This window comes from Ciconia boyciana, chromosome 10, assembly GCF_034638445.1.
Source record: "Ciconia boyciana chromosome 10, ASM3463844v1, whole genome shotgun sequence".
In the NCBI taxonomy this organism is placed as follows: Eukaryota; Metazoa; Chordata; class Aves; order Ciconiiformes; family Ciconiidae; genus Ciconia; species Ciconia boyciana.
The window spans coordinates 22,600,213-22,616,624 of record NC_132943.1 but is presented as its reverse complement, the minus strand read 5'-3'; the positions used below and the strand labels follow the sequence as shown (position 1 = coordinate 22,616,624).

Sequence of the window (16,412 nt, the reverse complement as noted above, 5' to 3'; positions counted from 1 at the left end):
AGATTATACCCCTCCCCTTAAAATCTTTTTCCAAGGCTCTCTTCCCCTCTCTTTTCAACTTTTGCTTTCCAACTTGTTGCCCTACGCCTATTTTTACATGCTTCTCTCATTTGTCTTCATGCAGTCTTCTGACTCCTCCTCAGTGAAGGAGTCTACTAACTACTCTTCACTCAAACCGCTCATTAGAACACTGATCCTCCCTGAAACTTCTTTGCCCTCTTCTCCCTGAAGAAAACAGCATGTACAAGCAAGCTTGTTTTAAGACATCTATGCTGCTTCCACAGAGTTCGTATGTGTAAGCAGTTACTTATTTTAAAACATTTGCTTCAAGGCAGGGACAGTCTTTCTTCATGCTTTCTGTCCAATGTATCCAGAGAGTCACAGCACAATGAAGTACATGAAAAACCTGATTTAGTACCCGCTTAAGTCACTGGGAACCCTTTCAAAGCCCCCTCTGAGGGGGCCTGTATCCAGTTCCCATATTGAGAAGATGCTTACTTGTGCAGACTTTCCAGAGGGCTGAGGGAGCAAAATTACCTCAACTATACATATAGAATACTATTCTGAATGCAGAATTCAAACCAGAGAATTGTCTAAAATGGTGCGAGACACTCTCGCATCCTGTCTGATTTTTTTGGTACAAACACACTGAACCTGAAAATGCTCCATGCTCATGTCAGACAATCTGGATGTCAAAACCAACCTGCACTTTTGGATGTTACATAACTTCTGCAATGTTTCCACTCAAAATCTGAATATAAAGGATATCCTCACTAACAGAAAACAAGTTAGGAAGCTCACAAAATATGAGGAAAGCCACCAATGCTGCAAAGAAAACATAACCCTTCTGAATCAGCCCTATATTCTATAGTGGACATAAATGAGTTTCCTAGCAGTTTGTCTGGTTTAAGGAAAGACTGGTTTAAGACTCCCAGTCTGGTTTAAGGAAAAGAGAACACTTTGGTGCCAACATGCAAAGCAGAAGAGTTACTAACACCTTGATTTTCACATGACTGAAAGTTCAGATAGGAATTTTGGATGTATTTCCATGGTGGCAGTCTAAAAAAGCTGGTTTCATAGTGTGTGGAGCTGATATTGCTATAGCAACTTGCAGCAGTATCACGCCATTTCTCAAAAACAGTACAGTTGTTGGGTCATCAGTTCTCAACAAATCTACAAATGATATTGATAAGGAAGGACTACAAAAAAAGGGAAGGAGTATGTTGTTGGATGGAATTGGGCCACCTAAGACAATACAACACAATTTTGAAAGCTTAAAAACCATGGCTACAATTGAATAACACAGCTCTTCCAGATACTCTTGCTGGTCTATTTAAATCCATTTATTTTACAGCGCAGCTATTTGCCTTGGTCCAAAGTGTCCATTCCCTGCTCTTTTAGAAAAGTGGGTTAGGAGATAGCTGGAACCTGACAGAAAGGATTCAGGTTGAACTGTCAGCTATGTGAGGCTCATACACCAGAAGCATACCAAATCAGCAACTACTCACATCCATACACTGGCATCAAAATTGTCATGGTGTTCATTAATTGAAGCTGAAAAGTCTCAAGGTCCCCAAACAGGTGGAATTTTAAGTGCTTCAGCAGGTTAGGTTACAGTGTTTCCAACCCACAAGCTGTACTGCAGTGCAAGGACACCCAAGAGCCCTTAAAACAACTTAGCTGGGATTCTGAAAGTTGCCTCTCAGTAGCCTAGATTTCAGCTTAAGCTAATGTAATGGCTTCCTAGGCAAGCAAATGAGTCTACGTTTGATCTGTCCTGTTGTGGCTAGACTGCTTTGAGTATCCAAGATAACTTTCACTCAGACCTAAGAGAACAGCTATGTATTCCTGAAAATCCTGCTATGACTATTCTGTACCTGCACATGCCTTAAGACCTATGAAAAAAACTTCATCTTCAGTATTCCTACCAATAAATACTATGTTCTGCAATGAGAACAGCAAAAATGTTGCATTCTAGCTTCCCACTGGACATTTTTCATTATGAAATGGTAGGTGGAAAGAATCTAGTGGCCTCTGGAAATAGCTTTTCATTTTTACAAATATATAATATGTAAAACAGGTCAGGTGCACAACTGACCCATCATGGCAAGATATTTTACCAGCTTCTTTGTGCAGTTTGATAATTTTCTTCCTCTGCACTGACTTTCCCCTCAGTAATGTCAGCAGTGTGTAGGAGTCCATCTTCTCTCATATGGCACCGGGGCTGTGACCCACTGCCCTAGCAGAAGAAAGTCTGTTGAGTGAGTCATAATGGCCCTCCTACTAAATGCTGCTCAGGAGCTCTGATTCTCTTTCTTACACTTTAGAACGGCTTTAGTATTTCCAGGCAGAACAGACTGAACAAATTGACTAGAAAGACCACTAAAGTATGTGTCTCATGAGGAAGTGTATTTGCTGAATGTTTGCAAATCACATGAGAATACCAGCAATTTCTCTTTGTCTTAGCCAGTGAATGAACAGAGGAATTGAGAAAAAATATGTATCTCACTGTGTTCAAGGTAAGGTTTTAGCTAGCATATTACAGCTGCTCTCCAGTGGTTTTATAGTTCCACAGGCACTGGTCTGATCTGGAATGAACACTGTCAAGTACATCTGTCTGGTGGCGAGAAAAGAGGAATGAAGAAAATTTGGGTGAACGCACAGCTAGCAGAATGTATCTACACACACTGCTAAAACAGAAAAATAACCTTGTAAAAAGGTAATTATTTCTAGCAGGAGAAATCCAGCTAGCAGAATGTATCTACACACACTGCTAAAACAGAAAAATAACCTTGTAAAAAGGTAATTATTTCTAGCAGGAGAAATCCAGATTCTCTGTTGCTTTCTATCTCAGGCAAGTCATGTGCCTTCTAGATTAAAAAAAGATTAAAAAATAAAAACAGATTTACAGCACTATCAAATCAGAATGGCAGGATTTTGATTCTGCAATAGATGACTCACACAGTGAGACTATGTTCTTGCATAACAGGATCCCTGCAACTACTTTAGTAAAAAATAATTTCAGACAAAGTAGTTACTAGCTTCGGTTTGATCCTGATGGAGAGTTCACAGACAGCCTGATCCCAGCATCACCCAGAGCTGTCTAAAAACTGATGCAGACACAGGATGACAACATCTCTAAATTGCTGATATGGAAGTTACAGACCATCTTGACTTACAAGAATTTCAATCATCCCTTCTTCTCCAAAGCCAACTGTTTAATACTGGCATCTAGATGCAGAGGCACAGGACCCTGGCAAATCCTGGGGACCAGAGGCAGCTCACTGTCCATGCACAGAACAGCCACTAAGTTGTCCAGCACCCTCTGCCCAGCAAAGCACAGCAGAACCAAATCATGACACCTTGATTCTTTCGGAAACAGGGTTCTTGTCCCACATGTCACTTCACAGGGGTCAAGAACAAGGAGCTTCTATTCCACAGAGTCATCACTTTCCAGATTTTGCCACTCTGAGCTTTTGACTTTACCATGTTATATTTAAAATCTGCGTGTAACCCTCGTTGGCATGCAATGCATTACCAGTTTCTGCTCTGTACAAGCAACTTATCAAGGGATAAAACAGCCTAAAGTCACAAACATACACTCCTACAAGGGTAATATATTTCAGGAAGGAAATACACTATATTAATCACCATTACCATCTTGAACTGGCCTTTTCACTTAAGAAATACTTGTTTTGAATAGCAAATAGATTCCACCTATTGACATGCTAGCTCTCAGACTAGTGAATAGCATGTACAGACACTGATGATATATGTATTATCTCACCTCTAGGACAACATCAGCCGCATCATGGAGACATAAGGTCAAGGTTCCCACTCGTGTCAAATTGGTTACATATGAGAAGGTTATCAGGGTGACTGTTACAATGTGATGTGTAAACATGATGCCAAAATCCTAGAGCAGCAAGAAGTAGGGAAAAAAAAAAAAACAACAATGAACCAAACAGTGAGATTCAGTACTCTTATACAAAAATGGATGGCTGTTTTTTAAACCCAGCATTATGGTTATGTTACATAAAGATCCTGCTACATAAGCGCATTAAATACCCTGCTATATATTTCACTTAGACTGAATAAAATAATCACTGTATGTTAACAAAATGAGAAAAGATTATTGAAAGCTAGGCAATATCTGTATTTCTCAGTTCACAGTAATTTAACCTAATGAAGTAAACATTTGCAGCTGAAGTTACTTTGAAAAAGCATACGTACATACAAATCAAATTACACCATATTTCTTATACACCAAGCAACATATAATATGCAAAATAACGCATCATTCACAAGAGTTCGAATAGCTACAAAGGAGCGGGAAACAGATTTCCACCGCACTAGGAGTTATCGACAGTCACCTGCCAAGCACAACTGAGAGCTTTCACAGAGCTGAGAATCCCAGTTCCAGTTTTTTGTTTGTTTTTAATGAAGCTGCTTTGTCTTCATGCTGTAACAGGGTCAGAAAGGTCTTCAGATGAGCTGGTGCAGCTCCTCCTACTCATATCTAATCTGCTGCCTCCCAAATGATGCAGGTTAGCCCGTCTCCAGATCAGTAATTCTGAGTTATTCGGCCAGCAAGTAACTGTTACTGTTGAAAAATACCTGGACCGGTGAAGCTCCTGTAACATCATATTCCCAGATACATGCCAAGGGGCAGGCAAAGCAGAGAGAACGACCCATCTGCCTGGCCTAGACTCCCAGACTGATTACTGAGAGAACAGGACCCGCAGAGACCAAGAAACCGCAAGGCACCAAGTCGGTGAGAAGGAAGTCTTGATGGAGTTTGCTGAACTACCTGCACAGCTTTGAGAAAGTGGTATCAAAACCCCGAAGAAAAGATCACAGACATGATTTGACTGGGGAGTTTCTCCATGCACCGGGTGCAAAGTTACTACCACAGCTCTCAGCAGATCTAACAGCTCTCATGCAGGGCTGTCTGAAGGGAGACGTCCAGGCAGTCAGAAGCAGCGGCTCCTCCAGGCAGCCTGCTCGCCAAGCATCTTGGGAGGTGGCATTTGGCTTTCTGGCAGCTTTTGCGGGCCAGTCCTGCTGAGCTGTGGTAGTCTTCAGCTAAGCAGCCCGCAGCAGAAAAACCGAAACTTGAGACCCTGCTGCCTTTAGAGTGGCAGCACCTGGTTTGCAAAGGGACTGAAGGTACATGGGTCGGGCAGGAGGGCCCTACGGAAAGCGCTGGTGAGCTCCCACTAACACAGGGTCAACTCCAGAAAAGTGGCAGCTACAGCTGCTGACTGCTCTGTCTCTCCAATACTAGGAAGAGTAACTGCCCAGTGTCACTGTACCTCTCTTTGGGAACGTGGCAGGTACGTAGCAGGCACCACTGCTTTCAAAGACGTGCAGTGCCACTGCCTCTCTGTACCAGCACTTGGCTTCACTGCAATGTACACCTGGAGTCCGTGGAAAAACCTGCAGCTTGAGCAGTCTCACTAACTGAATAGGGACAGGACCTCCTTCCAGCCTATCACTTTATGTTTAATGCTATCAGGTGCTACAAGGTCCTATTTCCTACTCATACTCATCAATGGGCATTGCCAGTATCTCCAACACAAAGTTGAGGGGGTGCGGGCGGTGGGGGAAGAAAAGAAAGAAAAAAGACTAAAAGCAGAGAACCGTGTCCTAGTTCAGTATACATCCAACATTTCTCAGCGCGGTTATTTGGCCTCCAGCAGTGCAGAGCACAATCAAATACATTCAGCAGTCATGTCCAGCCATTGCTTTAAATCCATTTTCTTAAAGCAGACTGAACAAAAAGAGAAATAAGGCTGTTCACCTTTCTAAGAGTCTTAACAGAAAGCAGGGGTATGGCATTTTAGTCATTTCAGTAACTACAAACCCACACAAGGGGACCATTTCACCACACCATAATCAAAACAGCAAAGCACCTACCTTATTCCCTAGGATTAGAAGCAAGCTACTAGCATTGCCATATGGCCATACTTCAGCCTAGCTCTTTACCTGCTTCAGCCGCAAATGCTATGGCACTGTTAGTCATTTTCCTTCTAACTGCAATTATGTTAGCACATAGGCAGTCCAAACAGGGGAAGAAGCCAAGTAGAAAATTCTCATCTGTTTTTATAGCTGACACATTCATGTTCTACAAATACGAGATTTCTAGTCCCTCTTAGGAACTCTTCAAGGCATTCCTGACAATATGGATTATTCCCAAGCAGCCCTAATGCTCTTGGGCAGCAGTCTTCTGCACTTCTGCATGAGTCTACTTATAGAAATGCTGTCCAGGGAACTCCTTCTCTGATAATGTTTCTTAAAAGAGACAGTTATCTGACTCTGCCAGCTCTGAAATGGAGATGCTGGACTGACCTACTGAAAATTGTTAGAAAAAAGTAGCAGTGATATAAATAAGACTATTTTTGTTATTCTGCTCCTTTCTTTCCTGTTTATGACATTTCTTGATGTCAGTAATGAATACTATGCTTTGAAGATGCTGTTAGATTTTAATTATACATAAGGGTAATGAATACATAGAAACTAATGGTACAAGTCCCCATAATGTCAAGTGGTACTTGTGTTCCCAGCTTACTCAAGCACTTTCACCCATACACAGCAGAAGAGCGGCTGTACAGGAATGGGTTATTTCTTTTTTTAAATATATTTCAAATGGTATGTATGTTTGTGCAAGATGCATTTATCTACAGCAGATTTGTAGCCTCCAGTTGTAACTGCTGAAAGATATCATGTGCCTGTGTCATGAAAATATGTGGCTAAGAATAGGAGAAAGAACCTACTCCTGACACTATCACTGGGAAGAACACAGGGCAGACAATGGAGAAACCCCATGGGTCTCAACTTGTAGACAAGTCCTCTGGAATCAAGGCTTCTGCAACCCACGTTTGTTTAACATGACACACTCACTGACTAAACTGCGAAGTGGCTATGGAACATTAGTGCCACTGAAGGGCAAAACATCATCTTCGTTAGTCACTCCAGCTTCTGGAAATGGGCTTCAACAGGAAGAGGAGTATCACCAGCTAAAGGTTTCAACCATTACAATTCTAGTAAAAGTCTGCAAAATGTACACAATCTAAATTCCTTTCCTCTGAAACAAAAGAAATCAGCTCTATGATTCTTTTTTTACTGAGTCTGAAGAAAGAGATCTAGGATCCAGATTCAGTGAAATATAGCATAAATTTTCTAGAATTAAAATGGAATATTCAAGAAAATTAGCAGCTACAGATTATTTGATTTTGGGAATGAGTGAACTCTCATTTTTTAAAAAAAGTAAAACACAGAAGCCCTAGGAATTGCCAAATGCTTGGAACTAAAAGGTGTGAATACACAGAAAGGTCTCCTAGATGTTCTACAAACCTGTTAAAACACTGAGTAGAAATTTTATACATTCCCTTAAATATGTCAAATGTTTTTCTATCAAACAATACTTCAGGTATCCAGAAAGCATGTAAATAAACCTCACTGCTTTTAAAACTCATCAGGGGCTTGTGAGAGTAACAAAGTTCCCCGATCTATTTTTTTTTTTTTTCTGTGATTTACAAAAGAGGAGTATGGGAAGCTTGAAAATGAAAACTCTTAAGGGTAGAACATCATTACAGCAACACAGTAGATATTTATGAAGCAAACAACGTGCCATTATAAAACCATAAAAGTTAGTCTGCTCAGTTCACTGCCTTAATGCCAATAGTTTGCCAACAGCCTAAATAGTTTGCTCACACCTCTTCAGCCAGGCAAAGATAATCTGGTGGAATTTATAACACTGAAATAAACAGGTATTTGAAAGTCAGCAAACCAATTGGAAGTCATTTTAAAGTAATGAATTTGCTATTAGAGAAGAATAAAACGGAGCGGAAAAACAGCAAGTACACTTCTCTTGAGCTATAGCGAGTAAAAGACCAGTGCTGGAGTTAGGCCAGTGCCAAGTGCTGGTGCTTTCAGGGAAGACCTACCGCGCCTCACCTTGAGAGAAATCTGGCTACATAAAAGCGTTTGGCTGAATTCCTGCAGTGCATGAGGCCGCAGGGCACTTTTGATCATCCCAGACTACAACACAGCCACTGCTCAATTTAAAGTATCTAAAATGATAACCAAGACTTAGATAAAAGTATTCCTCTCACTGTAACATGAAAACATCAACAGGTTTCTCAGGCTGAGAACTGTTAATCTGCTCTGTATAAGCTGTCATGAAGTATTACAATAGTGTCTGATACTAGCTGGCAAATTTCCTGCTTCTTCCAGTTAAACAGAGCCTTATTTCATATGGGCACCATTTCACACATTGCATACTGGGTACATTAAGAGGTTTCCACATTTTTTAAATTAAACCTGCTCTTCAAAAGAGAACTATTACGGTGCTGCAAGAGCTGGTGTCTCTGTCAAGCTTGTACTACTTTTTGTCAACTACTGTAAGCTCCCAGTGCTAACGTTTTTCAGCTCATGGGTTTCCTTGACAGCTTGCGCTCGCCCCAGCCACAGAACAGTTTTACTGTGTGACACCAGTGCGCAGCTGCATTTCTCCAGTCTGATCTTCCTAGTTATCAGTTTTGCTTACACTACAAAAAGAACTGTCTTCACAGTCCAAACTTGTCAGTGATCTAATAGGTTATTTATAAATATGTCATCTCCACTGCCTCCTGCAGGGTGCTTACAATGAAAGGCTTTTGACTTGCTATCATTGCACTGCAGATACCGTGGTCCTGCTCTCTGCTGGACACTGGACTTTCTCAGACACAGCAGATGCATGGGACACTGCTTTGATTTGGTGCTCTGGGTTCAAGCACTGCAAATCTGTGGCAGGGGTGTTAGCTGTTAGCGATCCACTTCTCCACCTCCATCTCCCATTCTATTTCCACAAAGTCTTCCTGATAACAAGTACAAATCCTTTATATATAACTGAGAAACAGACTTGCAAAAGATTGTTTACTTGCACCTGTACTATAGACAGGATCAGGTTTTAGCTCTGTGCTCAGATCACCAATAGGAACAAACTCTCCAAGTCATGAGGGAAAAAGCTATAGCATTTGCTCATGAGATGTATTAAATGAGAAAGGTGTTACTGACCCTCCCAATGGCCATTTTCAGAAGTGTACTTCAGTGCTGAACCTAGATGCTGTTGTGGTAGCCTCCAATTACTGTTCACATGATCAAAGCAACTAGTCAGGAATCAATTAAATATTCCTTAAAGATGTATTGTACTGCAAAATTGCAGTACTGTTGTAATTGCAATGCTGTTACATTTTCCTCTCCCTCAAGAGGTACACAAAGAAAATAAAATATAACCAATGGCACAGTGCAGAGGGCTGAATAAGAATGTAGGGGGACTGATTAGACACAATACATTTCTGCAGCAATAACCCGAACAATTCTGTAACATTGCTGCAGAGGTTTGGTTTTGGTTGATATATTGACAAATGGCTATTCAGTATTGCTGGCACCTGCAGCTTAGGTATATTAGTCAATGTTACTCTTGATTTAAATCCATCTCCACTATTATACAGCTCTGCTGAGCACTGTTTTTCTGCATCTTTGTTTTTTGAAACAGTGAAGTTGTACTCATTTCAAGCTCATGATTAACAGAATATTTAGCATCTACAGACAATGCAAGCAAGGGATTTACATGTGTTCATCCTAAATGGGTTGTTTGTTTACAATTTACCCTCCAATATGGATTTAAAATTTGTGGATGTTTTCTTGAGATTTCTACTTCCACAAAAATTTGGAAATTCAAATACAGGGGTGTTTTTCTATAGACGTAGCTCTGACACAAGACTCCCAGAAGCACACTGTGGTTCCAAACAGCAGATAAATTTATTCAGGACATACTGGATCCTTCATTTACTCTTTGCAGAGTTATGCTCCTGCTAAAACTCTAGTAAACAGGGATTTTCCCATTAGCATAGCCTACAATCATTTAATTAAATGACAGCAGAAGGAGACACATAAAAATATTATAAAATCCTTCCAAACGTTTTAAACAAATAATTTTGCAACATTAAAAACCCTGCAGGAATAGCTCAATGGACTGTTATTATAGAATGACTGTCATGCTGCCTGTTCTGCTACAGACTAGTACTCTCCTTGGAAGAGAGAACTTGGATGAAAGAATACGGAACAGGTTGCTACTGGTACTGGAAAAATGTTTTTATCTGGCCAGAGTTTTATTTTCTTGATGAATAGCCCCTTAATAGCAATGCTCAGCTACTTGAACTTTCATAACCGTAAAGGTAAGATTAAATGTAACATCACTTTTTAATATTAAACGTATCCCTGTTTTCACCATCCCTTTGTAGAATAAATTGAAAGCCCTCATAGATCTTACCAAAGTGACACTGTGAATTTATGAGGCAGTCTTGCTCTGACATTGATATTTCATCATTTAACTCTTAGAAGAAACAGTACATCTACTAGCTACTAGGTGTTCAATTCCATTTAAGTCACTGTATGAGAGCAGAAGGTTTTTTTGCCTGATGCTATTTCTCCTTGAATATTTGATTACTCCAGGCTCTTCTTCCCATGTGCAGAAAAAACCCACATCATAGTAATAAGGAACAGAGTAAGACAAGCACTTCAATACCAGTTTCTGAGTAATGACTATCTGCAAGAGGTGGTGACTAGAAAGAACTGTATTTCCAGTTCAATGCACAGGTAATACAGGTATTCCTCAAGTCAAGAAAGATATGTGCTTAAAGCTTTCAATGTTTTTAGTCTCATTGTTCTTACCTTTCTTTTGATGTCAATGAATTGAGAAAACATTAAGGACCAGTAGAATGACAATTCAACTATGTAGTAATAATGAAGGTCAGGCATCAGTGGCTGAAAGATGGAGATGAGAAAAGGTTAATAGAGTCTAACTGACATTATAGGCAGGTGAGGTCTATAGGAGACATGTTTAATCACAGGGGGATTATTGAATTATACATAAGCATCCTATGTAAGAAAAATGATGATGGTTGCCTCTTTCAAACTCTGATGTTGGCTCCGAAAAATAAAGCTCCCTAACCTACCCTCCTCTTATGTTTTAATCTCGACAGTATTATAATATTGTAATACCAAAAAATTGTGACGTTGTCCGTTCGGAACCTAGAACAAACTAAATTCTGAGTAATCCTAAGTCTGTTTTGAAAGATTACTTGAAACATCTTGCTGTACATCAGTAATGTGGGTTTAAAGCACAGCAAAAGAAACAATGCTAGAGCAGATTAGAGAAAAGTAATGCTAGTATACAATCTTATCTGCTTATGATGAAAATGTTGTTCAGCCCTTTAAACAGGGCTCTTTCTAATATAAAAGCCTACTTTTAAAAAATTGAACCATGTTCTGGGAACATGTTAACATTTGGAAAGAAGAAAATAAAATAAATTTATCCAGGCATCTTGCTTGATATACAACATGGTTACACAGATGTTTAAAAGTAAAATAAATAAAAATAAGAAGACACAGGAACTTATGCACAACCAAAACCAACATGGGGTAAGTTCAAAGAAGGTAACCGGTGGCATGCATGGGTTCTTTAGCCCCCAGCCTAAGAGAGCCAGTCCTAGGAGCTACTCTAATTTCCATGCAATTATGCCTCCCTGCTAGTCATGTCTTCCATTGCAGTGATAGAGAGGGGCACTGGCACAGGAGAAGCTCCTGAGCGCATCTCCTGAGGGATTAGATGAACCATCTCTAGAGCAGTTTGCATTGGCACAACCATGCACCCAAGCAGGGCATGAGCTATTTCCATTGGCAAGAGGCATTTCAGCTGACTCTCTTATTCCCATTCCCTTTTGCAGACTAGTTCTTTGCAGCTGAAAAACAGCCCTTAGGTGCCCACTGAATGCTCTATGCAGGTTATTTTAATCTAGACATATGCTTATGCTTTATGAAAAATGTGTACACTCAAATCAATCTTTTAAAGCCATTTCTTGGGCCAATATAATCCTTTTCTGATTTAGCGAGACGGACAGTAAGCTTTTAATTAGGTGTAATTAAAAAAAGGGAAGAGAACATGAGCTAGCAATTAACTGTGACTATTACACTCATTATTGCAAGAGAACTCACTGGGGAAAATTTCTAGTAAAACAATTAAGATTGTCAGCTGCTTTATTAACAATAGCATTAGTATTTCTAAACCCATATATAATGATAACAAAGGGGGATTCTAAAGATATCATGGTTTCCCTCCATGAAAGGATGTCCTGGTTTTGGCTGAGATAGAGTGAATTTTCTTCCTAGTAGCTGGTATAGCGCTGTGATTTGGATTTTAGTATGAGAATAATGTTGATAACACACTGATGTTTTAGTTGTTGCTAAGTGGTGTTAACACTGGTCAAGGACTTTTCAGCTTCCCATGCTCTGTCAGGTGCAGAAGAAGCTGGGAGGGGGCACAGCCAAGGTAGTTGATCCAAACTGCCCAAAGGGCTATTCCATACCATATGGCCTCATGCTCAGTATATAAACTGGGGGAGTTGGCCAGGGAGCAGCAATCGCTGCTTGGGGACTGGCTGGGCATTGGTTGGCGGGTGGTGAGCAGTTGTATCACTGTTTTTTTTTCCCCCTTGGGTTTTGTTCCTCTCTCGTTCTCTTGTTGTTTTCCTTCTCATTACAATTATAATTATAATTATTATTATGATTTTGTTCCAATTATTAAACGGTTCTTATCTCAATCCACAAGTTTTCCTACTTTTGCTCTTCCGATTCTCTCCCCCATCCCACTGGGGGGGAGGGTGAGCGAGCGGCTGTGTGGTCCTTGATTGCCGACTGGGGCTAAACCACAACAAAGGATCAATAGTGTGTTTAACTTAGTTTACATGTTAGGTTTCAGTTCTCCATAGACTTAACTTCAATAGGACTACTCTGTGCTTATGGGTAGAGTTGTCACCCAACTGATCCATTTGACTACAGCTACAGTAAGTCCATCTGGATTTCTGCAATGCTGTGTTGAGTAACTTACAAAGGATTTGTAGCAAACAAGAGATTAGAAATCTTACCTAGTTAAGCAAAAAAAACCTGAAACAAATTGAAAACCCAGTACTTAATCCTGATTAGCCCCCAGTAGACATTTTTGTCTCCAAGACAATGATTTTGATAATGACTTTTATTTGATGATTTGCTTTCTCTTGGACCCTCTCCACTAGTAGCATGATTTTAGATATAGTAAGTTTAGTTGCCACCCTCTAAAAGTTGTAACTAACTTTCTGAATGGCCTCATTCTTCTGGTAAGTCTGGTAAATGTATGTTCTTTAACCAGTAAGATTCATGGTCTTACGTTGTAAGTAAATCTCTTCTTGCATGTAATAACACAAAAATAGTAGAAAACAGGACTGAAAGGCACCAGTGACTGCAGCCATACCAATTCTGACAAACAATTGTTCCTAAAATCTCTGAGGGATGAATATTCAACACTTCCCCCATTCAATTTCTTCTGCTGGTTCCCTAACGTTATTCAGTTCACCCTCCAGTCCTTGGGTGAAATTTAAGTCATTATTTCTTCTGAAGCTAAATGACCAAATTCCTTCAACCTTTCTCAGATCAAGATTTCTGGTCATTCTTGCTGAACTATCTCCACTGAACTACTTCCAATAGGTACACAACTTTCAAGAACAGTAGCACCCAAACCTGAATACAGTTCTCCTGTTCAGCTTGTCCAGGGCTGTTCACTGTCACAGGGAATTCATGCGTCTTTCAGACAATACTCTTCTTCATACTTTCTAGTCTGGCAATGAGGTTTTTTTTTTTCCCCTCCCTGCTCTTAAACAAAACAAAACAAAACAAAACAAAACAAAACAAAACAAAACAAAAAACCCAAACAAAACCAATATGCCCTAGACAGGTTAGACTCCTTAAATTGCAAACTCTTTGCTGGAGCTTTTGGAATTCAATGTCAATTATATTTGGACAGCAGCTAGCACAAAGTCTCAATGATCCCTATTGAGAGTCCTGGATGATGAATTAAAAAAAAAAGAAAAAAGAGCATTTTAAAGATGCTCAGGTTTAGAATTAGAATTCAGACTAATTAAAAAAGCTACCAAAGTTATCCTCAACAGTTATCAAAAATTTTGAAGACTGTCTTACTAGGTCACATTTGAAACATTTGTTACCTCTGATTTATAAAACGCAAAATTATACTTGACAACTTTAATCTCTTGTTGTCTCCTGATATACAAAGAGTATTAAGGAAACAGGTGGCACTTAGCTTTCCCAAAAAGGTTTCCAAAGTCCATTCCTAGCCCATACACATGATGATACTTTTTCCTCAAAAGGGCTATTATTACTGTTATTATTAATTCATTAATTAATTAATTAATTAATTAATTCACTGATCCTCACAACATCCATGTTGAAAGTTACTTCTATCAGACCAGGAGGCAAAATGCGGCAGTGGTACAGCCAAGGCAGAGTTCAGGAGTTACCTTTTCTGAAAAATACATTGAATCCTTTAGAGCAGGTTGGCTGCTCTGTTTAAATACATCCCGTACTTTAACAACTATGTCCAATAGCACAAACTAATGGAAAGCACAGGAGAGGTTTCTCAAAGCTCTTTGGGTATGCAAACTTTGGAACCCACTGTTCAACCAGATAATGATAGATAAAATTTCTACCCTTCTCCTTTCACTTGTCCTGCTCCTTCTTTCCCTGGCAGAAAATAGTTTCCGGAGTTGTAGGGCTATAGTTAATCCTGGTGCAGCACCTGCACGCCATTGAAGCAACTGTGCTGCTGTGACAGATGGCCAGAACTTGGACCTAGGAATTAAATATTCCTGGAACTAGTTAAAACCTTAGCAGTACAGTAAGGAATAAATATACTGTTATTGTTCTTTTGAAGATTGTTTTAAGGAAACCAAATTTCAAACTTGAGCAAAATTTTTTTTGAGGACTGAAAGAGGGAATGAGTGCAGCAGGACACAATCTGAAAGGGTATTTTTACTTTAACGGTGGCATTCTTCTCCTTAGTAAAGGAGATAAATGACTTAAGTCTTTTCTTTGAATTTAAGTTATATTCTTTGACCTAGAACAGAGAGAAAGTCTGATGCTTTTTGAATCCATGAAAATACAGACATTGCTGAAAATAAAGATTTGAAACCATTCTCAATTCTCTCATTAATTTTGCTTTCTTCTGTTGTAAGCTTCCATGAGGCCAGGAATGGATAGCCCCTATTTAAGTACCTAAAGGAGAAACCTACGTTCTCTCTTTAGTCTCCTCTTTGATCACACCAACTGCCAGGGATTAAGTCTCACCCTGTATGCAGTATAACAACTATGAGAACTACACTGGCTTTTCCCAACCTGCTGAATCTGGGGCTTTGCTAAAACTTTCAGTATCCTCAGAACTTTGTAAAAAATGACCATTCTACCACTGTTGCGGATGTCTGCTTTCACAGTTAGATTTCTCAGATCTGTTTTCAGATCCTGTGCTTCATTTCGAAACAGGTGTGACAGCTATATTAATCTTTCCCACCTTGAACTAAAGCAAGATGGGGAGTATCCAGCAATGCTCTGAAATGCCAAGTAGCCCATTCACACTAACATTGACACAAAGCTCCACCATAATAAAAACAGAGCTCTGCAGAGGCGTCATGTTTGTTTTTAGGCAGCACTGTAACTTTTACCTGATATGGATACCCATTCCAGCACTGTCTGGTATTCCAGAGCCAGGGTGTCTGAGAGAGAAAGAAAAAAAAAAACAACAAAGGTCTGTACACACCATTTTGGGCAATGTAAGTGTATATATTTGTTAATACAAGGACAAAACTACAGGAACAGCTTAAAATTTGCAAATTTTGATAGAGGCTATGAAAACTGAATACAACAGGGAAGTTCCTTAAAATTTCACAGCATGAATTAGAGCAACCTGCCTGTTCACAGAGATTTTTGGTTGGTGCACCATGACTTTATACGAATAGCTTTTGCAGGAGTGCAGGCTGAACATAATCAGCTTGTGCTCAGGTGGTCAGATCTCACATTACCTTCTCAATAGCACAAGGAATCTTGGCCCTAGGCTGCTCAAATATTTTAAAGAACATCCCTTGCATGTGCTCTTACATATAAGCATCCTTCCATACAGGACCCATCCTTCATCCCAGCCACATCAGCTCAAGATAGCAAATAGTACCTTTGGCTTTCCTGGCTGAAGACATGACCGTCCAGAGATGATAGATCTTGCTATCACACGGAAAATACTCTGATATCTTACGGCAATATGAAAGGCAACAGCAAATTTATAGTAGCATGCATCTACAGACTCTTGCATTGCAAAAAGCTGGGCAAACTAAAAGACTTGGGGACATGCAGCTCCGTTATGCTTCCTGTTTCTTTGCTGCTTGCACAAGAGTTATGTGATTATTTCTCTCTCAATGCCACAAGAGAGCCTTTAAAACCTTTTCTTGTAAGCAGGTTGTTTCTTTCAGAGTTCTTTAGTTTTTACCTCCTTT

The 16,412-nt window shown here is 39.8% G+C and overlaps 1 protein-coding gene across 2 annotated transcripts in view; it reads right to left on the bottom strand.

Moving 5' to 3' along the window:
• The window catches only part of CERS6 (ceramide synthase 6), a 136,082-nt gene that overhangs the window by 26,889 nt on the left and 92,781 nt on the right, over nt 1-16,412 (bottom strand). Inside the window, exons 6-8 of one of the 2 annotated variants that reach the window (XM_072874753.1) lie at nt 15,591-15,641; nt 10,720-10,812; nt 3,788-3,916 (exon numbers count right to left, since the gene is read on the bottom strand). In XM_072874753.1, the coding sequence (XP_072730854.1) occupies nt 3,788-3,916; nt 10,720-10,812; nt 15,591-15,641 (273 nt within the window). The remainder of the gene's footprint in view (nt 1-3,787; nt 3,917-10,719; nt 10,813-15,590; nt 15,642-16,412) is intronic. The other variant, XM_072874754.1, reaches the window with a different exon arrangement.